General features: G+C 41.7%; 1 protein-coding gene across 1 annotated transcript in view; it reads left to right on the top strand.

Moving 5' to 3' along the window:
- The first annotated feature begins 3,994 nt into the window (after positions 1 to 3,994).
- The window catches only part of PLXNC1 (plexin C1), a 60,427-nt gene continuing 37,519 nt past the window's right edge, over positions 3,995 to 26,902 (top strand). Inside the window, exons 1-6 of the mRNA XM_063133782.1 lie at positions 3,995 to 4,960; positions 15,295 to 15,423; positions 16,860 to 16,994; positions 18,693 to 18,793; positions 22,436 to 22,553; positions 24,054 to 24,213. Coding sequence (XP_062989852.1) covers positions 3,995 to 4,960; positions 15,295 to 15,423; positions 16,860 to 16,994; positions 18,693 to 18,793; positions 22,436 to 22,553; positions 24,054 to 24,213 — 1,609 coding nt within the window. The remainder of the gene's footprint in view (positions 4,961 to 15,294; positions 15,424 to 16,859; positions 16,995 to 18,692; positions 18,794 to 22,435; positions 22,554 to 24,053; positions 24,214 to 26,902) is intronic.

Genomic DNA, 26,902 nt, shown 5'->3' with positions numbered 1-26,902 from the left:
CAGCAATGACCACGTGGCCCAATCAGAGGGTGTTATCATGCTGCTTTTCCTGTACACAGCAGCAGGAAATGGCAGCAAGTTTTGCCTCAAAAAAAAAAAAAGATTCACCAGGTCTGATTTTGTCACGGAAAATAGAGCAGAAGGAGCAGGAGATGCACAGGAGGCAGACACTGTCATCAAAAGGACCGGCGAAAAACCGGGCGTGGCCAGTAACGAGTGTGCGATAAAATGCTTGTCTGATGATGCTCATAAACATTTTATCATTTTAATTGTCTGAGAAGCTATTGGCCTACATAGAGATAGGGAACACATGGTTCTCCAGTTCAACTCCCATCATTCCTCACAATTGACTATGTTGGCTAGAGTTGATGACAGTTGCAGTGCACCAACCTCTGGAGAACTACACTTTTCCCACCCTTGGGCCTAGATTCTGGCTAGGGTTTCTCCTGCTGAATGGATGATCAGAACTTCCTGTTCTGACTGATCACACACACACTCACAGAGGCTTTTGGTGCTGACAGTGCCAAGCGTTTGGCGGTGGTTCACACGTTTCAATAGCAGAATCTCACCTAAGAACCATGGGGAAAACACACACACGTTCACAGATTTGTTTCAACAAAATACAAGCTTTTCATAAATTTGCCACAAGCTCTTTGAGGCTTTTGAATTTTCAAAAGATGATATCAGAGAGAGGAGGGGCAATCCAGTAACTGTCAGCATTTGCCAGCTAAGAGCAGAGATTGATGGCTCTCCTTATCAATGAGACAGAAAAACTGCAGCTGGGATTTCTTGGTTACTTCCAATGCCAACAGAGTTGAGTCACAGAGTAGGGCTTTAGATGCAGGCAGAGTTGGGGTTGCCATCCAAGGGGTCAAGGTTCACCAGAGAGTCTAAACACACAGAGTGTTGAACGGGCTGAACACCGGGCGTTGCATGTTGTTTCCAGCATCTTCCCTGTGCTGCTCTGAACCTTTTAACTCCTGACACAAGGTGCTGGCAATTAGCCCTGGAACTTCCAAGCTCTGGCCTGTTGGTGCTGATCACTGACTCTCATTAGCCTTTGCTCAGCTGGGGTTGGAGGAGCTTCCTGATCCCCTTGATCATTGCCTGACTCCTGTTAAAGGGGCTTCAGCCAGGTCTTGCCAGCCTCCCTGAAAGTAAGAGGTCTTGTCCTACATTGTTGCTAGTCCCTTCCCCAGGATCTGCTGGAGCTTGCCTTTCCCCTTCAACCTCTGATGATGAGGACTCTGGGGAGCCCCCCTGAGAGGTTTGGGGGACCCTGCTCTGTGCCATGCCAACTGTGGTAACAGCAATACCAACACCTCCTCCTCTCACCCAGACCTGGGGCCAAACTAGGCTTTGTGCAGGTGGTTGTTGTTGTTTTTAATTCAGATTTCATCCCTTCCCTGCATTGATCCTGAGGAAAGTTTAAGTTTGAATCTGCTTCTGAGCAAAGGGAGATGGAATCCTTCTTTGGCATCCTGAGAGGGCAGGCAATACAGGGCAGCTGTTTCTTGCTCACCAAAGAAACAGTTATAAGCAGCAGCAGCAGCTGCTGCTTTGCATTGCTCCCTTGCCCTTTTCCTCTGGGCCCAGCCACAGTGAAAATGCAGGCAAGTGACAAAAAGTCTGGTTCATGTTATATGCTGCACTTGCACTGCAGTTTAACTGTGGGTTGCTAACCACAAACAATCCAGGAAAAGAACTCATGATTTGTTGTTTTGGATTGTGAACTCTGGGTTATTTATGGCTAACAAACTAGTTAAACCATAGTGCAGGGTTTCCACAAAACAATAACCCTCAATTCAATGACAACTCATATTCAACATGTACTGTGGGTTGTCATTAATGTGAAACAGGCCAAAGCTTTCCTCTAGCAATGCAGTTAGGACTGGCTGACCAGAAAGAGAGGCTGAGCCATGAACTTTTCCTACTCACTTGCCCACACTTTCTGAGCAGTGCAAGCTACAGAATGGGTTCACTTGGCCCAATCCCACCACCCTGGTAGCCAACAAATGTGCCCAGACAAGCAGCTGGGCAAATGCCACCTGTGGTAAAGGGCTGGGCAAAGCTGGTAATAGGCCTGGGCCAGATGGGAAATGTAGGCCCCACTTCAAACTGCTCATTAAGTTTTTTTTTTTTTAATCAGTTTTAAATATTCCTGCATTGAGCAGGGGGTTGGACTCGATGGCCTTTTAGGCTCCTTCCAACTCTACTATTCTATGAATTAGAACGATTTATAAAAAAGATAATGGCAAGTGCTTTTATTCAAGATGTATATAAGACATCACTTCTTCACATTCCAAAATGCTTTACGTGCTTTTCTTTGGGCAAATTCATCAACAACAACAGAAAAATCAAGCAACTTTGCCTTGTCAGTGATAGGAGAACTACTTCGTAACAAATCTTTACCAAAGGGTCCCCCTTTGCCTCTACCAGGGGGACTCGGAGTAGGCCCCCTCAAAATCATAGGCCCATGCCAACTTATTATTATTATTATTTAGAATATTTATATACTGCTCCCCATTGAAAAAATTCAGAGCGGTGTACAAGATAAAATGAAAATAAAAACAGAATAAAACAGTTAAAACAAAATTTAAAAGAAGCAATAACAGTAATCCAAGGCTGCATGTTAAAGAAAGGCTTCTTGGAATAAAGATGTTTTCAGGAGGCGCCGAAAGGAGTACAAGGTTGGAACCTTCCTGACCTCCAGAGGCAGGGAGTTCCACAGGATGGGCGCCACCACGCTGAAGGCTCTTCCCCTGGTGGACTCCAGTCGGAGGATGGATCTAGGTGGAACCACCAGGAGCAGGCCCTCGGATGACCTCAGTGACCGGGCAGGTTGGTAAGGGAGAAGGTGCTGTCTCAGGTATCCTGGTCCCAAGTTGTTTAGGGCTTTGTACACAAGTACAAGAACCTTAAACCTGGCCCGGTAGCGAATAGGCAGCCAGTGCAGTTCCCTCAGCAGAGGAGTTACACGCTGGAAAGGGGCAGCTCCAGACAACAGCCGAGCTGCAGCATTCTGCACTAGCTCCAGCTTCCGGAACAGCTTCAAGGGCAGCCCCACATAGAGCACGTTGCAGTAATCCAAACTTGCCTCACTGACCGCCCCCCCCCCCCGCCCAGGGCCTACTTAAGTGCTACTCATTTCAATGGGTCTACTCTAAGTAGGGCTTTAGTTGGATTCTAGCCAGTGAGTCCAGTCTTACCCCTTATGTTGACCAGAGAAAGGGTGAGAGGGGTGTGTGAGAAGCACAGGCAAGCATTCAGAGGCAGTGGGGAATGACCCTGGTAACTACCACTGGCCCAGTCTTTTCCCTATTTCGTGCTTCCCCATGACTGGCTAGGGCATACTGGGAGTTGCAGACCAACACATCTGGAGAGCCCCAAGTTGGAGGAAGCTGAGGGGGTGGAAAGATAGAATAGTTGCTTTTTTCCGTTAACTCCTGGAGGCAGGAGTCCTCCGTCTGGAAGGACCCTTCGGGCAACCCCCAGATGACGACTACAACGCTGCCGCCGCCGCCACCTCGCAGCAACACCTCAACCAGCGGGTTGAGTGTTTGTGGGGACGTAAAGATGCGCTAAGAAGGGAAGAGGCTACCAGTAGCGGCTCGTGCGCCCTCAGGAGAGTAAGGGGGTAGAGGGCGGCGGAAGAGAAACTGCATGGCTTGCAGGCAGAGTGCCGGGGCGAGGGGCGGGGAAGCCTTGCACGAGTGAACGGAATGAGAGGAGCTGAGCCGAGCCCAGCCTTGCTTTCCACCTCCCGGAGGGGAAAAAGGAACTTGTTCTGCGCGCAAGACTTGGGTGGCGCAGAGAAAACCACAGAGAGGGGGGGAGGGGGCGGAGAGGCGGCAGCGGCGGCTTGGTGGGAGTTCCCGCCTCAGCACAGCTCGATGGGGCAGCTGCTGGTGGTGGCGGCGTGGTGGATGCCGAGCCGCCTCCAGGCAGCTCAAAAGCCTTAGGCAGCCCCCGCCGCTGCCGCTTGGAGCTGGAGATGGCTGGGCGGCCGCGAATGAAGGAGCAGCTGGGCGTCGGCCCTGCCGGCTGGGGGCTGGTCGCGCTAGCGCTGGCCGTGGCTGCGGCTGGAGTCGCGTGCCAGCAGCCCCTGGCGTTCCCTCGCGCCATTAGTGGCCTGGCCGTGAGCCGCAGGCACTTGCTGGTGGCCAGCGGCCACTGTTTGTACGAAGTGGAGCCCTCGCTGGCCTCGAAGACCGCGCGCCATTGCTGGGAGCCGGACTCGGTTAACAAGCTCCTGCTGCCCTTCGGCGACGACCGCCTGCTCACCTGTTGGACCGAGCCGCGAGGCACATGCTACCAGCAGAGCCTCAGCGGCAGCGGCGCCAACGACACCCTGCCGAAGACGTTTGGGGAGGAATTGGTGAGCTGCCTGTCGCAGGGCTTCGCGGTCGGGACGATGTACTATAATGGCAACAATCCCAGCTCCGGTTGGTACCTGGTGGTAGCCACGACGCGCAGTCTGGCTGATTCCTCGGATACGTGCACTGCTGTAGAAAGCACGGCCAGAATGGCGGTCAGCATCAAAGGAGAAAACCATCAGATTGTGAAAGTCGACCAGCACCTGACGGTGACCAAAGAAAATTTCTTGTACTTCGTGGATGCCTTTCTGTGGAACAAGCATTTCTTCTTTCCTTATTATCATTACAACCTCAGCATGGAGCCCAGGATGCTCATCTCCAAGCAAGACTTGGCGAGCAATGATTTAAGACAAAATGGCCTAAAGGTGTTGCAATGTGGCCGCCGGACCAAAATCCTGGCCTCTTCCTACATCGAGCAGCGCGCTGTCTGGGTGGGGGTCTTCGGCTCAGCTGAGGTAGAGACCGCTCCAACTTCTACGGCCCTTTGCATCTTCGACCTGAGTCAGTTGCTGAAGAACATGGAAGGCTGCAACTTCCATTCCATAGATTTCGTCTCGGACTCCTTTAAATATTCTTCAAATTGTGTGAGTAATTTTGGTTATTTATTGTTTTAAAAAATGCCCTCCTGGGACAGAGACGGAAGGTCCATCTTGCCTAGCACAATGCCCCTGCCATCATCTGGCCAGATGTTTAAGGCAGGTAGAGCATTTTAAAGATTAAAATATTTTCCAGGCTTGCTTTAGCTTGTTTTTAGCCTGTTTTTAGCTTGTCTTGCAGCAACCCTATGAAATAAGTTACTGTTTCCAGCCTACGCAGGAGTAAGTGAGGCCGAAACATGGTGACTTGGCTGTCCAAAGACTTCTGAAACAAAAAAATTGTGACAATAAAAAAATATACTTCCACCCTACAGTATAAATACATGGTATAATACACAAACCTTATTATTCCAGTTTCCCCTCATGACTACATGGGTGGACAGCAATGGAAACTTTTTGCATGTATCAGATAGTTCTTATGAATTCTCTTTTTCCACTGTCATTCTTTCTAGTTCAGGTTGTATCATGAAAGTACTAAATTGTGAGTTTGATTTTTAGAATTTTGGGCAATTATGAAATTGGAAATATATAGATTTTATATGGGAGAGGGCAGAACGAACGCTGAAGTAGAATGGTGGGAGAGTGTAAGTTTTAAGCATAACAATGTAGGTTTTAACCATATACTATGTAGCTTTATCCATAATGTTACTGAATAACCTAAGGGTACCTGCTTTCTCCTTATTTATATCTCTTACGTTTAAGTGTATATCCCACTCTACTGCTTATCAAGGTTCTCAAAGTGGCTTACAAAAATAAAATAATGTCAAATTAAAGTATTAAAAACAAAGAGAAGCAGCAACAACTTTTTTAAAATTAGCAATGTTTGATATCATAGTAAGATTGGTGGAAAAGAAAAGTTTTTAGTATCACCTGAGCATTCCAATATTTGGAAGGATCCAAATGACAGATTTCATTTTGGAAGGAATTTCATAACATGGAAGCCATGTCAGAAAATGGTCATAGTAGTACTGAGCCTCAGAGCTGATAGTAGAATCTGAAGCAACATTTCTCCTGAAGAAATTACTGCACAGAGGGCAGTGGGGTGGGGTGGGGTGAAGTAGATTGGGGAAGACATATGGAAGGAGACATTTCTTAACATGTGCTACATGTGGTTGCCGAGACCATTTGGGCTGCAATCCTATACCTTCGTAACTGAGAGTAAGTCCCACACTGAATTCAATTGGGCTTAACTCTAAGTTGGCATAGGCAGGATTGCACTGCATGTTAACCATTCTACTCTTGTTTGGTTCCATATGTATATTTGTAACTGCACTGTAACATTGCTGCAACGCTCATGTATTGTGATAACATTAGCTATTGGTGTGCTTCATCTTCAGAATTTTGTGTTGGCTCAAAAATTCTATGGATTGTGCTTATTTACTAAAGTACTAGAAGCCACTTTTGCAAATTTTATATAGGAGAATCTATATTCCCTTCAGTCCAGAATTTATTCTATTTTATTACATTTTTATCCAAAATTGGCATACATCTTATACAGTATTATAAAAGCACTTACAGGGTAGGTTAGGTTAAGGTACAGGTACTGGCCCAAGGTGAAGTATTTTTTGTGAGCTTAGTCAATTTGAAGTCAAAGACCAACATTATGCACTTCATCACTTTGATGAACTGCCAGTGTCTGTAACTAGCATCATTTTTTAGCAATCTTGCAAAATATAGGATATCTAAATTTACTTCCGTTATTGGACCTTTTATATCTTTAAGGCGCAATCCTATGTTTGTTTTTTCAGAAAAAAGTCCTCCAATTCCCAGTGTTCCCTGAGCATGCTGGATGGGGAATGCTGGGAGTTGGAGGACTTTCTCTTTCTAAGTATGCATAGGATTGCGCCTTAAAAAGGCAAGAGCTGTAACTGTGTAGAAAGAGAAGGCATGATCCAGCACTATCAAGTCCCATTGGTTTTAATGGGCGAGAGATTTAAGTAGACACCTTTTCCCCTGTTGCAGTAGCCTTTAAACATGGTTATCGTTGGATGAGACAAGCAGAGTTAGCAAGAAATGATACCCAGCTGCATTACAACTTGCTAAAGAAAGTTAAAGAAAACCTTGTGACATTAAACAACATATGAGGCGGAAATGCAGTGGCAAAGACATAGTTGTGCAGTAGTTTTACAAAGAAAGTCTTTTGATTTAAAATTGTACATTTAGATTTATGTTCATGTGATAAAATGAAAAAAGCCAGCTGTACATTAAGACACAACCTTTATTAAGTATTAAAATTTAAATGGCTGCAACCGCTCTTGAGTCAAAACAGTTTGCTGCTGTAATATTGTCTATTATCTAAATGGATTGCAAAGCAGAACTGTACACTGCTAGAATTTTATCAAGTCATACCAGAAGGAATTTGGCTTGCAGATGGAGAGCAATAAGTAATCCCAAATTTTATCAAGAAATTCTCATATTTCTACCTCAGTTCTGGACACGTGAAATCCAGTGAAATTTATTTCTGTGTCATCCACTAACTCAGAAGCTCCTCCCATATATAAGGAGTTCAAAGTGTGCACAAAGAGCAATTGCCCTACAACATGACTGTTCAATGCCCCAATGTCAGGTGACCCTCTATTGCTGCCCAAATGAGCCTGAGGCAACTCCCACTTGACCTACTTTGGGTATCAGAGCTCTGACTGGTCTGCTCAAAGATATAAGCAAGCTCCTCTGAGAACTGTACCAGTCTGACATGTACAAACCAGGCACTAACCTAGGCAATAGGAGAAGTGCTTGTCCCATACTGGAGTTTTCTCATGCTCTAAAGGATGCATGAGAAAGTTTAGAAAAGGAAAGTGGCTTCTGTAAAGACCATGTCCCCTTCAAAAGGTGAGCAGCTGTCCTCAGTCTCCCAGCCTTACACAGCAACACCTTAAGCCAGATTATATTAAATAAAAAATTAGGACCATACGGAGCAGCTTCATACTGAGACAGACCATTGGTCTGTATTGTCCATATGGCAGTGGCTCTCCGAGGTGGTCCTACTTGGAGATGCCAAGTGTTGAACTTAGCCCTCTGCATGCCAAGTGTCCCACCACTGAGCTACCCCTTGTCCCAAAGAACAGTTGCATAGGATGAAGAAAGTTGCAAGATTATAAAGTAACTCCTTCATATACTATCTTATAAAATGGTAAGTTTTTTCATTAGTTTCCAAAGCCTGCCTTACCTTGGTTTTATCAGAAAGACCTTGGTTTTATCAAAATCCAAACCACATACTTTCCCCTGCTACTTGCAATCTATGCCATAGTCTCTTTCCCACCAAATTCCCACTATCAATCTCCTTGTATTAATGCAACCCAACATTCCTCTGCTTTTGCCCCATACATATTTCTGTCCTAGTGAAATCAAATGGGTTGTTAGTCTGGCCTTTAAATATGCATCCTCTGTAGTGGGAATTTCTTGGGTACATTAAATTAAACCACTCACTAAAATTGGTGTTAGCTTTTTTACAGTAGATAATATTATAAGGAGTCTGATGCCTCCGTAGTAGTGTGACACATATCCATAGATATTCATCTCATGAATGTGAAGAAATATGGCCCAGTGCTAACAATGTCAGGGAGGAATGGTACAACTCATTTAGCTCTAGCACCCCACTAGAAGCAATCTTGAAATGAATAAACCAAATGTTTATTCTCATTTATATCTAATTAACATAGTCATTGTAAATCCTGCATGTTTGCTCAGAAGTAGTTCAATGAGGCCTACTCCCAGTAAGTGCATTATCATTTGCATGGATGTCGATGTGCTTCATTCAGTCTGGATTTTTATGCAAACTGACCTGATTCACATTTCCCAGACTAATGCACAGATCAGAACACAGTTCTCCTTTGGTTTCACATTTCTCTAAATTTTTCAACATCTTTGGGTAAAATTCACTCAAAGACTCATACTTCCAGGGTAAAATGCCTTAAATAATGCAAATTATTATGATTTTTTTTTAAAAAAAAGCTTTGCAGACTGATGTGGAAATGTGATGGAATGGGTGAGGAACACATGCAAAATGGAAATAGACTGATCTTCCCATCCCCATATCATTTGACTGAACTTAGTAGAATGCCAAGTTACAGTTTGTGGACATTTTGTGCTTTTTCTGGATATTTTTAGTTTGGAATTCCTAACCACCAGTTGAAGAACTTTGAATTATCTCATAAAAAAACTTAAGTTATTCCACTGGGGTATGTTACAACTTGCTGTTTGCTTTTCAAGTTATGGTAGTAATGAGAGACAGGGCTCCACAAACCTCCTCACCAACAGTGAGTGTTCTTCATTCTGTGGTGGACATCGTACTCCAGACATCTCTGTGGACTGCAGAGATCAATGGACAAAACAGTCCCTCCTAAGTCAGACACAGAACAGGGGACCTCTGTGTCCTGTACAAGCCCAACTAGAAATTAAACCAGCCTCAAAGTGGGAGGGGAAGTGGGACATACTTCTTTTTCAACAGGGCATTTGCAGAAGGCAGTTGTGTCTTGCATTGTTTCTGCTTTTTGCAAAAGCCTCATTGCTCTTTTTAAAATGAAGGTGGCCTATCGTAAATTCACGTAGAATGAATCCATGTTCCTGAAAATGAGTAAGATAAGAATGAGACAATAAAAGGTTTTCAGAGAAGCCGGGGTGGGTGGGGGGCAGATTCTACACGATATCCTGTTCTTTTTATTTTCTTGTAGTTGTTGGAAGTGTTGCAGTGTTGTGAAACATAAACAAAAAGAAACAAATGTAAGATCAAGATTGGCAGTAGTTAGGAAGGGGAAGCCTTGAGTGTGTTTACTCTATTAGCTACAGCCAAATAAGTTAACATGTTAGTTAAAATAAAATAAAAATGCATGTGATAAAGAAAGAGAAAGATGAAGGAAGCTTTAGTTGCATCATGAGAAATGTAGGCAAGATGGTGAGCCATAAAGTCACATACATTAGAAACAAATATGCTTACACTGCTAGATTGTTTCCTCTCACCCATAGAATTTAATCATTAAAGTACTATTTAAAGAATTGATTGGATTAGCTAGATGTATCTACGTTTGTCTATGTTGTAAACTTGTTTAGTACCAGTTCTCTCTCCCTAAGGGAACTTGATGGAAAGAACTATAGTTCTGTAAGGAAGGCTCTCTAGCAGATAATTATCAGCACCTCCAGCACCTACAAATCCCAGGATTCTTTAGGTATCAAAGTGGTATCATGCTGACTGGGGAATGCTGGGAATTGTAATGCAACATATCTGGGGAAAGCTGTCTTAAGGTAAAAGACAGAACAGAACAGTCTTATCTCTCTTCTGCATGCATTCTAGAATAAAAATAATTTACTACATAATCATTGTGCTGATTCACACATAATTTACTGACGATTTGCCAGGTTGTGTGCTGCTATCTCTTTAAATATGTAACTATGTAACTTCAGATTGGCCCAGTGGTAGGTTGCTGCATGATATGCAGACCTGGACACTTTTGGTTGTCATGGGTTATACACCCCATATAATCACAGATTAACTTTGCATTGTTTTAGCCACAAACAACTGAAAAGCTCCATTGGTATGTAACAGCAGCAAATTGTGTGTGCCACCACCATTTTGAATATACAACCTCTGATTGGCATGGTTGGAGGTTGCTTTCTGATATCTAAACCCAGACACAATGGGTTAATCTTGGGTCAAACAGTCCAGTTAATGTAACAACTATGCAAATTAACTGTGAGTTGTTTAACACACGATTAACCTATAATGTCCAGGTTTGGATGTCATTCAGCATCCTCTAATCAGGAAGATCAGAGGTTGCATATTCTAAACAGAGGTGGCACACAGTGCATGCACCATGACAAATTGTGAGTTAATTAACCCACAATTTGCTACTATTATGCAAAACAAGCCAAAGTGTGTATGTTTGGAAGTAATGAAGCAACCTATGATTGAGCTAATTAGAAGTCGCATGTTTGAAGAGACAGTGGCATGCAGCAGTGGCCCCATACCTGTGGAACAAACTCCCACCAACAATCCGCCATGCACCATCCTTGCAGGCTTTTAAGAAGGTCTTAAAAACATTTTATTTTACTGTTGGCTTCTCATAAACGAATACTGTTTTGCTGCTATTGCCCTTGTTGTTTGTATTGTTAGTTTTTAATGTTAGCTTTTATTGTTTTTAACTGACATTATACTCTCTATGTTTTTATTGCTTTTAATATTTATACTGTTTTATGTATGGCTGTAAACCGCATTGGGAGGGCTTCTGCCTGAAAGGCTGCTAAGAAATGTTTTATATAAATAAATAATGTATGCCGCATGCAACCTGGTAAATCTTGGGCTAATTAACTCAGGATTTACTGCCATTATATGCAAACAGGATCTGTCTGTAAGGGTGCTTCCACACAAGGCTTTTATCATGTGTCACCATGTTTCATGCATAGAATATTTTAGGAGTTCCAGACTACTTCATCTTGTAACCCCCTCCCATGTTTTTTCACCACCTCTTTTTTCACCACCTCTTTTCACCACCACCTTTTTTCCACAAAAAGTCTGTGAAGAAGGAAAAGGCAAAAGAGCCACACAATGCCTTTCAAATTGGGAATGATTGGAACCCTCCATCTGGAAGCACCCTAAATGTTGTTGAAGTTCTTATTCCACAAGTATTGTTCCACAGTACTTGATTTACTACTTGATTTACTACTTGATTGGGCTTGATTTACTACTTTTTATAGTAATTTTTTTTCAATGGACTAGTGTCTTTTCCATAAAATAGAAGTACATGAAATAACAACATCATCTTCAGATGAGGAGACCAAAGTCCTTATTTTTCCATGTTAAGCAGTTATTGTGTTTCTGCTTTGTTTGAAGGTGGTTGTGAAACTTTATACTGAGGTAAGAATTGATTAAAAAAACCCTGTTGAATATTACATGGTCCTACCTAACTTGTTTTAGGCCAGTGGTCTTCAACTGGTGCAGACCTGAGACCCACCTCAGTCCATAACATGGGACCTGTGTCCATAATTTCTCCATGCCAAACATAGCAGCAATAGCTTTGTGGTAACCCATCTGGGCTGATCTCACAACCCACTTTTAGGTCATGACCCACTGTTAGAAGAACACTGTTTTACACCACCAACCGTATAAACTGAACGGCATGTGTCATCCTCTTAAAAGTCTTGAAGTTAGGAGCATTTGACTACTGGAAGGTAAGATGAACCAATTCCTGCCCTCCCTGGCCTTAATCTTGTACTATGCCCCAAGATAATAAAAACCAGATGCCTTTACAAAACTGAGAGACAATACTTGCCTAACACCAAATTGGGAGAAAATATGTTTATTTTAGGAGAATCTAATTTCTTTTTTCTTTGGCTTGAGGGAAATAGAAAAAAAAATTGCATACTTTTGATTCATGATTTCGTTGAACCATACATTCAGGACCATATATTTATGTCCCAATCCAGCTGGGAACTATATGTACATGGGAGCACGTATCTTTCTATATATCCCTAGCTGGCTGGGGAATCATGTACTAGATCTAGTGCTTCACAAGAAATCCCCCTTCCTAATTTGGCAGCCAGGTCTGTACATTTGTAGTTTTTTAAATAAACTTTAAATCCTACTGTTTGGCTATTTGACAGAGGGGGGAAAGGGCTCTGGATTAATTTTCCTCATCGCCACACATGTTGCTCTGCATAATGCCTCTTAGATTGGAGTTTGGGGCCCAGTTAAAGAATTTGGTATGACTACAGAGGTCTTTGATCTTTTCACCGCATAGTGTTTCAGGACAGAGTTAATTACTCAGAGCAAGGATTTGGTTCAGTGTTTCATTTCCTTGTTTTCGAACCTTGACTTTTTCCGAATTTCATACTTGAGCTCTTTACTTACTAGAGTGAGGGTTTGGGGGCGGTTTGTGTTGTTTTTGCAATGAGCTAATCTGAATAATTCTTCCTTTTACTAAACTCTTTAATATAGCTTGAAACATATAGGGTAGTATCTAATGTTAATCCTACATAGAGTGGGCCCATTGAAGTGAATGGGTCTTAAGTCCAATGGGTCTACTCTATGTAGGACTAACATTGGATGCTAGGCTAAATAGGCACAGCACATTAATTGTCAGAAACTATGGACCTAAGAACATGATACTATGTTAAGTTGGGTGAGTACATCTAAACTCATGATCGAGTGGGAGCTGTGCCAATAAGGCATGGCTGTTTTCTGTATGAATGCTTACAGTGTTCCATAAAGTAAATGCCTACGTCTGTCCTGATTTTTGTCAATCTAATATTTCTTGCCAGGCTTTAAAACACACTTACACTTTTATATTATTATAGTGCACTTAACATATATTGAATTCTTTGTATATTAAGTCCTAAATTTTACTATATTGAAGTCATTAATAAAATGTCAGTGATTATGGTAGAACAAGCTTGTGTATGCAAGATTCCCAGTTCAGACATAACACCAAAATGTAGTTTACCATTACAAGAACAAACCTAACCTCCTTCTGGGCTTACACAATTACCCTGCCATTCCCTTTCTCTGGCACACCTGCAAGAAGGAGGCTGGAAACTTCTGCTTCCATTTTAGATTAACTTCAGTTGAGCATGTTCTCTGAACCCTAAACTGGCTCAGGGGTGGGTGGGTCTTAACTATGGTTCGTTGAAATAGGCTTCTTTGTAAATCACAGTGTGAAGTTGTCTTGTTTTTACCTAGTTAAGATTAACCACAACATCCAGCCTGCAATGTTCCACTAATCCCTGTAAACTCCTGTTTTCTTCTGGTATAAAACAGGAGCCTACAGGGATTAGTGGAATGTTGCAGCACCTGGGAGAGCTCCTAGTGAGCAACTTGAGACCCTACTCAGACTCCACTCCTTCCTACTAAAGCCTTAAAAGAACCTCAGATCTTGGGGCCAAATGTGGCCTGCCTGGGGTCCCACTCTATCTCTCTGGGATTCCCCAGATGACCATATCCCCTTTCCACAGTACCTTACCCTGATCAATGATTGTTTGGTAGTTTCCTGTGTTTTGTGCGTTGCTTCTCCATTCTAAAAGATTGAAATGCCTCTCCTAAGGCTTGGTTACTGTCAGTATGAGCTTTTAGCTAAAATATGCGGGGGGCCCTCTGCTTTTGTCTTTGGCCCCACCCACCACTGGAATGCAGCCCCCAAAACCTTATCTGAAATTTAACTTGGCCCTCAGACTGAAAGAGATTCAACATCCCTGCCTTAAAAGGACAGGCTTGTGGCCTGGAGCCTAGCACTCCTCTGTCTTTCCAAAAGCTCACGCTGGGCATGCTGCTGGCATTGGTGCACTGGCTCTATGAATTATGGAATTCTTGGAGATGGGTGTGCTCCAGTTGTTGGTCCAGGCTTGAAGGTCTCTGGTTCCATGGTGGTGTTTGGGCCCAGTGCCACCTCTGTTAGCACCACTGGTTCTATCCTCTGTATCTAGGTCACTGCTGAATTCAGGGGTCATGACACACAGTTTGTCTGGGTTTGGTCAACATGGCAAACTGTAGTTCTTTGAAATCAGAAGTTAAAGCGTCAGAACTCCTCCTCGTGGCTGCACCGAACAAGGAACGGGGAAGCACATAGGCCTGGAAGGAGGCCAGTCTAATTTTTGTAACACTAAACTGTGATTTAGCTTTACTTCTGAGTCAGCCAAATGGATCAGTTAAATAGATTTTTGCAATATTATTTGATGAAACACTACTTGAAATAAAATGCTACGCCCAAAATGTATAGTTCACTGAACAAGTAGGAAAATGATGTTGCACTCATGTCCTTCTTGAGAGAGCTCCTTCTCCCGTATCAACTGCCCAGTTATTGCAATCACCAGAGGGCATGTCCTGGTGGTTCCACACAGAACAATGGCCTGATTGGAATCTACCTGTGGTGACCTCCCTTCTAAGGAACTCCCTGCTCCTGGAGATTAGGCAGATGCCAGCATTGTGTTGTTTCCATCAACTCCTGAGAAGAGCTCCATTCCAGGAAGCCTTCCTTTGACTGACCAACCACAGCTTTTATTGGCACTCTGTTTTTTAAAATAACTTTAATATGGTATTTTACTTTTTAAACTTTTTATCATTTTATCTCTTATTGTTCACCACTCCGGAATCTGTTAGATGTAGAGTGGTATCGTAAATAAAATGAAAATAAATAATAAATACTTGTGGACTTCCCACAGGCAGCTGGTGAGCCAGTGTGTGAACAGAATGCTGGACTAGATGGGCCTCTGGTCTAATTCAGCATGGCTCTTCATAAGTTCTTAAGTTCCCAGCAGCTAGTGATAGTTACTAGAAAACAACATCTTGCACGTGTGATTTGATGATGTATACTCATATTTTGCTGTGTTTGGTTTTTCAGGACAAGATAGCATGGCCATTCAACAACTCAACTTCTCTGTCTCACTCTAATTTGGTGTCAGTTTATGCCACTGTGGTTCTGAACAAGACAGTTTTGTTTCTGGGAACAGGAAATGGGCAGTTACTGAAGGTAGGCAGTTATGATTTACCTCATAACTCATTGTGGTTGCATCAGTTCACAGACTCAGATTATGTAAAGTTGCAACAATATGTTTATCTTTACATCTGTTATTTTGCTTTATGTCTTTAGTTTTATTCTTAAGAGAAACTGTAGCATTAACAATTAAATAGCCAAAAACTATCTGTTTTCATGTTTAGACCGTCCCTTTTCATTGAAGAGAATGGGGAAGCTCCATGCAGGTGTTACAGCCCTGTAGTTGCAAGGAATAACTGGTCAGACTGAAAAACTACAAATGACATCAACACAGATAATTTATTACTGAATATTCATTTATTCCAATGTTAAATTACTGTATCTTTCTTGAGAAAATTATGGAAGGATACAAGATTTATGATGAAACCGCCCCCTCCAATAATTTTTCTTTTCTTTTCCTAAATAAGAATGTTTTCTTTTTATCAGTTCACTTGATATTTGGTAGCACTTCCCAGGTGCAAAACTGCCCCATCCCATCTCCAAGAGGAATACAGGTGTGTGAGCATCCCAATAGTTCACCTTAATAACTCTACACTGTCTGTCACACAATACACAGTAATAATAATGGTCATGGTGATGGTGATCATAGTTATATATTTGTGCATATAACATAAGAACTTAAGAAAAGCCATGCTGGATAAGACCAAGGGTCCATCTATTGTGTTCACACAGTGGCCAACCAGTTGCCGATCAGGGAACCACAAGTAGGACATGGTGCAATAACACCCTCCTACCTATGTTCCCCAACAACTACTTACTGCCTCTGATAATGGAGGTTGCACTTAGCCATCAGGACTAGTAGCCATTGATTGCCTTCTCCTCCAGAAATTTATCCAACCCGCTTTTAAAGCCATCCAAATTGGTGGCCATCACCACATCTTGTGGCAGTGAATTCCAAGTTTAACTATGCGCTGTGGGAAGAAGTACTTCCTTTTTTCTGTCCTGAATCACCCACCAATCAGCTTCATGGGACGTCTCCAGGTTCTAGTAATATAGAAAAATATAGTATATGATTTTGGAGTGTTAACAGCCGGTCACATACATTATCTCAATAATCAGAAGCTGTGGAAATTGCACACACAGGTTACTTCTTCTGTCTCTTCCATCTTTCAACCTCTTCTGCCTTCTGTACCTTCTATCCTTTTTCTGTCTCTTCCATCCTTGAAGGGCCTTCTCCTTCTCAGGCAATAGAAGCTAGAAGAGGAAGATTGATGCATGCACTCAACATAGTATTCACTGCATTTAACACAGCAGATGCATGTGGAGTTAGCTAACCGTTTCCTGGCCTTAACTTCCCAACAATAGCCCTTTAAGGCCATGTGAGAAGTGCTGAGAAGTGGGGGCTGTACCTGAATGGAATGGAATTATTTGCAAGCCTGTGATAGTTACTTTTATGTATTCTGTCCTTTTAGGTTATCCTTGATGAGAACATGAAGCCGAATTGTCCAGATATTTTATATGAAATTGAGAAAGAAACAGCAATTTTTCACAAACTTGAACTTGACCCTGTGGATGAGGATTACATTTATCTACCATCTAATAAAGAGGTTGGCTGAATACTGAGTACCCTGTTGACCAATCAATACAAATGCTACTTCCAAAGTTGGCTGTCAAACTTCATCTGCCCAAGTTCTGGGGGTTGTCTGTACATGGGGAAAGGGAGTGATATCAACATGGTGCTGCCGCCATGTGATGTTGCTCCAGGGTCAACCCAGGGGTAGAGCCCTGGTGGAAGACAACCAGCGATTGGTCGCCTTCCAAATGGAAGAGGGTGGGGCGGCTCTGAGACCTGGATGGCCACCCAGAAACCCCGCATTCTCTCCTCAGCATCACGATTATCCACCGCCACCTGGGGAGAGGGAAAGTGCAGGGTTTGAGAGGGACCCGTGACTACCTGATGCCATGAAGACAGCCCCCTGGTTAACTGAAGTCCAACAAACCTTGTGCAAGGATTTACTGTTGTTCTGTAGAACTGAACCTTGAATATCAGCAGGAGTGATTTCTGATAAACAGAGAACTGAAATTGTAAAAGTGATGCAATTAGTTCTTTGTATTTTAGGAGATTAGCTATCACACCATTTGCCATTGTGTAACTGAATTGCATTGTCTTGTGTGAGCATGAAGACTTCAAGGCTGAGCTGATGAAAACTTGAAAAAAAGTTGGGTGTCATGAGGATGCTAATGATATACAGTCCCTGTCAACCCTCAGTTGTTAATTGAACTGGAAAGAGCAAAGAATCAATCCCTACAGAACTCTACAAGGAATGTTTGGAGGGATGATGAGAAATCTGGATTTCCGTACTAGGCAGTAGCTAACATTCTGCAGAAACTAGCGGAACCTACTGCAACTGCTCCGGGATCCTGAAGCAAATAGAATGGGGCAGATCAGTGGAGCTTGCAAAAATGAGCTTTATTGACCTGCCCTGTTATATAAACATGCAATTCTGATCATTTCTAGGGCTGCTTTAGGAAGCACTAGCTTCCTGTTGCACTAGTGGTGGGTTCCACTGGTGCAAGAGAAAGATCAGGAGTGCAGTGACAGTATTGACTGTTGCCCTTGAAAAGAGAAGATATCCCCTAGCAGATCTTTACTAGTATTGCCAAGAACATATTGTGGTGTAGGGTGTCAAAGGCTGTAGAAAAATTTAATAAGATTAATAGAGTGCAGTTGCCCCGAGCATTCTCTCGGCTGAAAGACCACAATCATTCTAGGCCGAAAGCCAAATTAGCAGATATCCAGAAAGTTGTGGTTTTTAAGTATACCACAGATTCAAGGGCAACCACTCATCCAGCAAACTTTCTTAGAAATGGAAGGTTGAAGGCAGAGTTGTAATTGGCTGTGAATCTGCATCCAAAGTAGTTTTGAAGCCATTTGTCAACTCGCTGTGTCTGAATGAAGCACAACATAAACACATCTGGCAAAAGGCTTGCCCTTTGTCAGCTGGCCCAGGATGGGTTCAGGCTCAATTCACAAATGGTCACTCACATACCCATGAATTAGCATACATCTGATTCATCCAAATAAATAGGACAAATTTCATCCAAAGTAGCATGACGGCATACCTGAGTCCAAAATACCATTTTTTTCCGGTCTTCTACGAGTGCTATATTTAAAAGTAGTAGTTTTTGTTGGTTTATAAAGATTTGTTACTGTTCCCATATTTCTTGGGTTTATGGAAATATTATTTGAGTTTTTGAAAAGGTTGTCTAGAGATTTGCAAAAATGAATAATTTCTGCATTTTAGATCAGAAGAATACAAGTTGCAAATTGCAGCAAGTATATTTCCTGTAAAGGCTGTTTATCTGCAATGGACCCACACTGTGGATGGTGTTATTTAAAGACAAGGTATTTCTTTAATGCTTGCTAGCAAATGGTAAATACTTGATTATCATTAACCTTTTATTCTTAATAGGCTGTGGTGTGTTCAAAATTGTTTTCTTAATAAATTCACATTGGATCACTTTAAGTCCCTGATTCATAGCAGCTCTCACTAAGTTGGCTTTTGCTAAGAAAGTTAATAGAATAGCTAAAGACAATACAGGCTTCTTTACACCTTCACAGTATAGCTGTGTTTGTATTTTGCCTGAGCTAACAGGCAGAATCCTTTGGCCCAATTAACTGTGAACTTCTTCTGTATAAGTCTCAGTGTAAATCAACAGTGTATTTGATCTCTAGAGTACTTTTGCACAGCTACATTTATTTCAAAGGGATGTGTGCAGAAGGATTTTCCAGTGAATTGTACCACTGATCTCACTTTTTCCCTTCCAACTGGTGCAGTGAGTATGGCTGTATGGTCTACATTGGCTTTCCCCAACCTGGTGTCCTCCATCTATTTTGGACTACCACTCCCATTATCCCTGGCCACTGGCCATGCTGGCTAATGCGGGTGAGAGTGGCAGTCCAAAATATCTGGAAAGCACTTGGTATTTATGGAAAGGAGGAGACATTGGAGCATTCTACCCCACCACAGCTCGGACAAGGAAGTCCTATAGCTTTACTCGCACCTTGCTAGGTCTCTGGAAGAGTGCTATAGTTGTGGAGAAGCCCATCCAGAACACCTCTCTATGTGATGTTCTGGTTAAACACTTTCTACATGAATGGTATAGTCAAGTCAGAGTGGAACACAGTAATGCTGCTGAAAAATGGCAACCTGCATTGAGTTCCCTCCCCTCAATACCATCTGTTCAACTTAGTCTGTGTCCTCTTGGCACCATTAACACATATATTTCCAAAATCCTGCTCCACATCCTTGGCTCCTGGGTGCAGAGAAATGCACATTGTTATGGCATCTGGACACAATGTAAGTTGAACTAGTCATTGCAGAATAGGAACATCTGGGGTTTTTTAATGGCTGCACAATATTATTTATTATGTGTCGCTTCATCCTCAGCTAACCTTACAAATTATAAGGGAACATAAAAGAAAAAGCATTCTCTATGGTATGTAGGGCCCATGCTGGTTAGATTTTAAAAACAAAAAAACAAAAACAAAACTTTGGGACCCTGAGTTATGTCCACAAGATAGTATTGCCAGTTAGCTGCTGGAGTACTGGTGTGCCCTTTCTAAACTTCTCCTGTGGACCACAGTTGCAGCATCCATTGAAACTTCTGGGCTCAGTCAAGGTATCCCCTAATAATTAATGAAAAGATCTAAGAAGATGTATAGGATACAATAGGTATAGTACAATCATAGGTCCCAGGGAGTGGTTTGAAGGCACATGAGGCAGTTACCTTGCTAAGCAGGTCTGGGTCTGGACAGTGCGTGGAGGGGAGACCACCTGGGAATCACATATAATCATTGCGTTCCACAATGGAAGAAAGGTATTATTCCATATAAATGGAATAATAAATAAAATAAAAATAAACAATACCCAAAGATGTGCTTTCCCCTTAAATGAAGCTGTCCACTCTCTGAAGTCATCTTGCACATTCCTTTGCCTTCTGAGGTATGGTTGGCAGATTCCCTGCCCCGAAAAGCTAGATTGTTTCCTACTTTGGCATCATTCAGTCACTTCCTTTTCCAGCAAGCCTTTGATTTGTCTGCTGTATGGATTTCTTTCGTTTAGAGCAGATTAAAGGAAGTACTTCACACAAATTAACTTAGGGGATTTATTGCCACAAAATCAACTGTTTGCTGTTAACTTGGAAAGCTTTTTTATGGGCACAATCCTTTGCATGTTTAGACAGACAAAAGCCCTACAACTCCTAACATTCTCCAGCCAGCACGGCTGGCTGAGGAATGCTGGAAGTTGTAGGACTTCTTTCTGTTTAATGATACATGGGGTTGTGTTCTAAGGCTTTCAAGTAGAGGAGCCATGGGTCAAAAATAATAATTATTATTATTAATGTATATAGTGCTTTCTAACAAAGTGCTGTACATAAGATAAAATAGATCAGGGAGCTTATCAAAATGGAATAAATACAATAGTTCTAATAAAAGTCCTAGCTGAAATTAAAAGAATATAACAATAAAACCTTAAAAACCCATGTAAAATGTGTCGTGGCCACCACAAAAACCATCAGCATGCTTTATTGCAGGAACAATGAGCCAAACCCCTCTATTCAAAAAGAAAGGTTTTCAAACCTTTACTGAACAACTCCAAACTCTCGGTCAGCCACAGTGGTAGGGGGAGTGAATTCCATAGCGGAGGGACAAGGTTCTAGAATGCACGATACCATGGTAGAGCACATGTTTTGCATGCAGAATTTTCTAGGTTCACTCCCTAGCATCTCCAAGTAGGGCTAGGATGGAAGCCTACCTGAAACCCAGATGAGCTGCTGCCAGTTGGTGTTGACAATATTAGCCTAGATAGAACAATGGTCTGACTCAGTATATGGCACCTTCCTAGGTTTGCATTAGACCAGCCTTCCCCAACCCTCACCCCTCCAGATGTTTTGTGCTACAACTCCCCACTGGCACAGACTGATGGGAGCTGTAGTCCAAAACAACTGGTGGACACCAGCTTGGGAAACACTGTATTAGACAAAACTGTGGACAATAATCTGTCAATGGCCATTAGGCATGACAGAGGAAGCTTTTCTTTTGGTAGCAGTTGCTGATGCAGAAAAACAACAGGGGAGTAGTCTAGAGTGCCCGATTCTGTAGTATTGTTGAAGGTAAGAAAAAGAGGACCTGATCAGTGCCTGGATGAGAGGCCTTTAGGAGCCCCATTTAAGCCTTTCCAAACTTTCCAAGGAAAAGTGTGTGTGGGGGGGGTAAATATATATACATAAAATAAACAAAATAATTAATACTATGCTTGCTTGTAAGCTTCCTGGAAGCATCTGACAGGCTAGCTTTGGAAAGAAAATCCCAAATGAAATTGGTCTTTGTTCAAATCTAGGTGGTTCTCATTGGCCCCATTCAGAAGACACCTTAAACCACAGCTTTAACCATGGTGGTTAAACCAGAAAGCCAGGCTGTTTTCAGAAGATACCTTAAACCGTGGCTTTAACCACAGTGAATAAGGCTTTTTGCCTTAGTCACCATGGTTAAAGCTGTGGTTTAAGGTGTCTTCTGAATGGGACCATTATGTTCTTATTGCTGAGTTTCCAAAACTTCAAATCCTCTGTAGAATTTCTCAGGATCTCAGTGTCGCAGAATAGTGGCATCACAAGGCATGAAACTGAATCAAGTGCTTTTAGTGGGTTTTTTATGTTTTTAAAGCTATTTAAAAATAGTAAACCATGGGAAATTAATCAGTGCAATCAGTTCCATATATTAGAAGTATTTGCATATTTAGCAGACAGGATGGAAAGACTTGATTAAAAAGAAATGACAGCATAGATGTTAAGTGGTTTAAATTATCTCTGTACCAAATTAGATATCTGAACGATGGCATCTTAGACTATTGAGAACTGAGCAGGCAATGTAGAAATGTACAAAGTGTCCACTGTTTGGCTAGTGAAATAAAATTAATGCAATTTCTATAGGGAATCAAAACATATTGCTATATTTCCATCACACATGTTTTTGGATTTTCTTCAGCTGTACTTTAAAAGGTGAATGTTCTTTTTCAAATAATTCAATGGACTGGGCAAACATTTCAGATGGAACAGATAAATGCCTGAAAATCTACACATCACCTAATCTTGACAGAGGTGAGGTATGTTATACATAAATTTTATTGCCATTTAATTATTTATAGTATAAGGTCACGAACAGGTGTAATAGATTTATAGGTGTAATTATTTATAGTATAAAGTCATGAACAGGTGTGATTGTGAACTGCCAAGAGAGCTTCGGCTATTGGGCGTTATAAAAATGTAATAAATAAATAAATAAATAAATAAATAGGGATAATTATCTCAATACTCTAGTCTGCTGACTAAAACAGATTGGCCAGTCCTTTGTTTCTTAACCTTTTATTCTGTTGCTGGGATTTAAATATGCATAAGCACTCAAGCATCAACATTCATTTGCCAGTGCACTGATGAAGCCCTTGTATATCAAAGCTGTGCTTCACAAGGTACTTCAGGTGACCAGGTGGAAAATGGAGGGGAAGATATGGCCTCTGCTTAGGTTTTTGTTAAAGAAATTGCCAAATGATGTTTTATCTGTATAAATGTGCATGTGATACTTTTTTTTTTTTTTAAAAAAAGAACACCCTGCCTGAAGCATGAGAGAGTGAGAGAAAATATTGAAAAGAAAATAATTGCTCACTGCAGAGTGAGGGGGTATATTGTTTGTGTTGCAAAGGGAGAGAGAGAAGCTGGGCCTGCCCTGTGGACAAAAAGTCATTCAGGCACTTGTTTGGGGATCTGTCTTGATTATCCCATATGTTGGCTCCTTGCCAACTGTGATTGACAAATTGGAAGCCTTTTCAGCAGTATACAGTGCTCACTCCTGTTCCCTCTGAAACAATTTCTCCCCTCCTTTTATTTTGTTGTTTATGGTTTTGGGTTACACGCACAGTGATGAAATCCATTCTTAACACAAATCAGGAACCCTTGTAAACCGTAGATGGTTTGAAGTGAGTTTCAAGCAATGGTTGCTGAGGAGCCTGGTTTACACAAAACGTGGTTTGAATCAGTATGCAGACAGTACAAAACCATGGTTAATTCTGAGAAAGGAAGGAAGTGGGAATCAGAATCCCATGGGTTCTAGTAGATTTGCCCAACAGGGTGGGCAAATCTCAGCAGGTTCCTGCTACCCAGGCAGCTGTCAGTAAAAGTTAGAAAAAATAGTTTTAGGAAGAAATCCAATGGCACCTAAAAGCATCTAGGGGGGCAACCTCTGGCTCAGGAATCTGCACTCTGCACTCCTTCCCCCTTGCAGCCAGCACAAAGAGAACTGTGCCAGTTGCCTCTCAGAGGTTGCAAACACACAATTGTTGGAGAGGAGGTAAAGATGGGCCAAAAAGCCCATCTAGCTAAAAATCAGAGCGGGAGAGGTGCATAGGCAAAGATGGCCTCCGCTGTATTGGATCAGGACAGATTCATGCCCTTAATATATCTCATCATGAACTTATCCAGTTTGTCTTGATGTAGCTTATCAGTATTTGCACTCGGTTTTTTTTAATCTGTTTCTTCTTGAAATTCCTCCAGTGTGTCTACCTAGAGTTGAAGAAAACTTATTATCATTCTCAATTTTCACATTCTTTTAGATTTCTGTGACTGCAGTTGGAAAGTTTTCAGGACATTCTGAAAGACGTTCCAGTTGCAAAGTAATAAATGCAATGACCAAGAAACTTCTTTGTGAGAATGTGAATCCAGACAATACAAACTGTTCCTGCCACCTAAAGAGATCAGATCTAATAGACAAAGGTATTTTTTCTTAAAATTTTAGCTATGAGAATTGACATATTTTCCTTTCCTTGGTTGTGTATAAAAATTGAAAGCCTTCATAAGCTCATTGAATTCAGTGAGATGGAATGTATATTACAGTATTGGTAAATCTTTGCCTTTTGGGGTTTTATTATGATACGCACGCACACATATTCATATTCTCCCTTAGCGTCCCATATATAATAACACTTTGTTTAAAGATTTAAATGTAATAGAGGACATAGTTGTGTTATTTACATTTTCTGAAAATCTACATAACCATACACTGGATATTGTCCATTTCATTAGAGAACTTCTGTTTGGTCAATAGCTGCAAAACCTATGCAAAGGAGAGACAGCAAACCAAAATGTGAACTGTAAAGATTATTAAAATAAATTGCATCAGAGTTTGACTGTGTTTATCCATGGTAGGCAGCTGGGGGCTCTTGTGCCAAATCTTCCCTTTGGGTTATTGATCCATCATTCTCAACTTTGCTATTTTATAGTTGGAGACTTGCAGCCTTAACCAACCTCCTTTAGCTAATTTTAGAAGAAATGAGAAATTGCCAAATAGACACAGGATATTCCACATTTCTTGCAGTCTATGTCTCCTGCTACCATTCCGAACGAAAGGCATTGCAACAGAATTTCAGTTCCAGTTAGCTAGGAGGATGCTGATGAAAGCAATAGGGTAGGGTTACCAACATGCCTTTCTGCCCAAGCTTGTTTTCCGAAAGTGCTGCCCGAAGGACAAAAATCAACTTTTTTGTGCCATTGATAGACACTGATTGGGAAGTGTTCAGCAGTTGAAATTTGTATCTTAAAGGCATAGGAGTCATGCCAGAAAATAAAGATGTAATAGAAAAGAAATGAATTATGGAGAAGGTAGAACCAACTTTCTGTATACTAGATTGATGTGCCATGCCTCTACTTTCTCAATACTGGTATCTGATTTTATCGTTGTTTATGGTTCTGTTCTTTTATCTTATTCATGACTGTAATTATTCTTTATTCTTATCTATGATTTGTTAACCACTCTTGACCAACTTCTTAGCTGAAGAGTAGCATATCTATTTCTTAACAAAACGCACCCTGCTTTCAACCATATCATGGAATGTTCCAGCCCCTTGCTTGTATTTTTAGCAATGTGAAATGTGCTGATGTATTTATTATTGTTTAGTGTGACCAGGCCTTCTAAGGTCAGTGCAGTTACTACTACATCATTCATATTCATTAATTAATAATTTAAGTTGGAATACTTTGTTACGAATTGAAATGTAATGGTTTTATAATGCTTATTTTGAATAGATCGTATTGTTACTTCTCCTAAGTGGGAAACCAAATGCATCTGAGCTCTTCAGATGAGCTTTCAGATAATGGAAAAATCAAACTGCCTCTTCTCCTTTTGCTTTGGTGTTGCAATTGCTAGGATTTAATTCAAACCTGGTAATATGGCAAAAGGAATTCCCAAGCAGGCTTCTTTTCTTTTCTCTTTATTTATATTTTTTAGGGCAGAGCTAGATGTTTCTGAGGTAAACACAGGGCCTCTAACTGCCTCTTAAAGCTGTTGCAGACATCAGGAGCATTTGTGGTGAGGATGGGCGGGCAGGAAGGGGTTGCATAACTGTTCCCATGCCTACTGATGCTCCTCCATACCTTCATTACTGTTAACTGGGCAAACATATTGGGCAATTCTGCTGTCACTATGACTTCCTTTGCAAACTAAAAGTGGAGGAGCAGTTGTGGGGAAAGGAAGAAAACTTGTACAGTTATCAAGCTGGATCAAGCTAGTACAACCATATTCTAAGGGTGAAGAAGTCAGTCATTTGTTCCAGAGAAATAAATACCTGAGCAGATACTGTGATTTGGTTTGCATTAACCATAGACTCCAGATGTAAGGCTAAATTATGGTTAGCATTATGGGAACAAACCTTGAACTCATATGCTCCTCCCTCTCCTCTCTTCCTTTGGTGTGCCTCTGAAGAGACGATTGCAAGTTTTTACATCTGTTTTTTAACAAACCATGATTTATCGTTCTGTTTGAACTCAGACAAAGTGTGGTTAGTCTTCACTGTGCTTTAGGGTGGGGTTGGGGATTATTATTTTTTGGTTTGAGGGCTGAATTGGCCCCAGGATGGGACATTAAAGGCAGCATGCCAGCAATGAGTGGGGTCATTGCCCAGTGTGGGTTGATCCACTGCTGGCATGCATGCCCCTCACATTCTCACACAGAGATACATATCCCATTCACACAGAGACATGCATCATTCACATACACACAGCCCAGCTACAACCCATTCATTCAAATACACCCCATCCTCCTACACACATTTCCCATCCATAGTCCATTCAGATGCATACCCATACCATCCACACCAACATATATTCTCTCTCTCTCTTACACACACACCCCATCTCCTCAGCTCATCCATGCAGAGCATCTGAAGGCACAACATTTTCCCTGGCTAGCAGTGGGAGTCTCATTTTCTCAGCACTGAGCAAGGAAAAGGGCTTGGCAGGAGAGATTCGTCAACTTAACAGTCTTCCAGAATTTAAGAAAGCCATAAAGACTGATCTCTTCCGGCAGGCCTACCCAGCTGAATTTTAAGATGCCTTTTTTAATGGTGTGCTGCTTTTAATGATGCACTGGTTTTAAATGTTTGAATTTTATGTATTTTATAGTGTTTTT

The sequence above is a fragment of the Elgaria multicarinata genome, chromosome 9 (assembly GCF_023053635.1).
Source record: "Elgaria multicarinata webbii isolate HBS135686 ecotype San Diego chromosome 9, rElgMul1.1.pri, whole genome shotgun sequence".
Classification (NCBI taxonomy): domain Eukaryota; kingdom Metazoa; phylum Chordata; class Lepidosauria; order Squamata; family Anguidae; genus Elgaria; species Elgaria multicarinata.
This window is presented reverse-complemented; position numbering and strand designations above follow the sequence as displayed.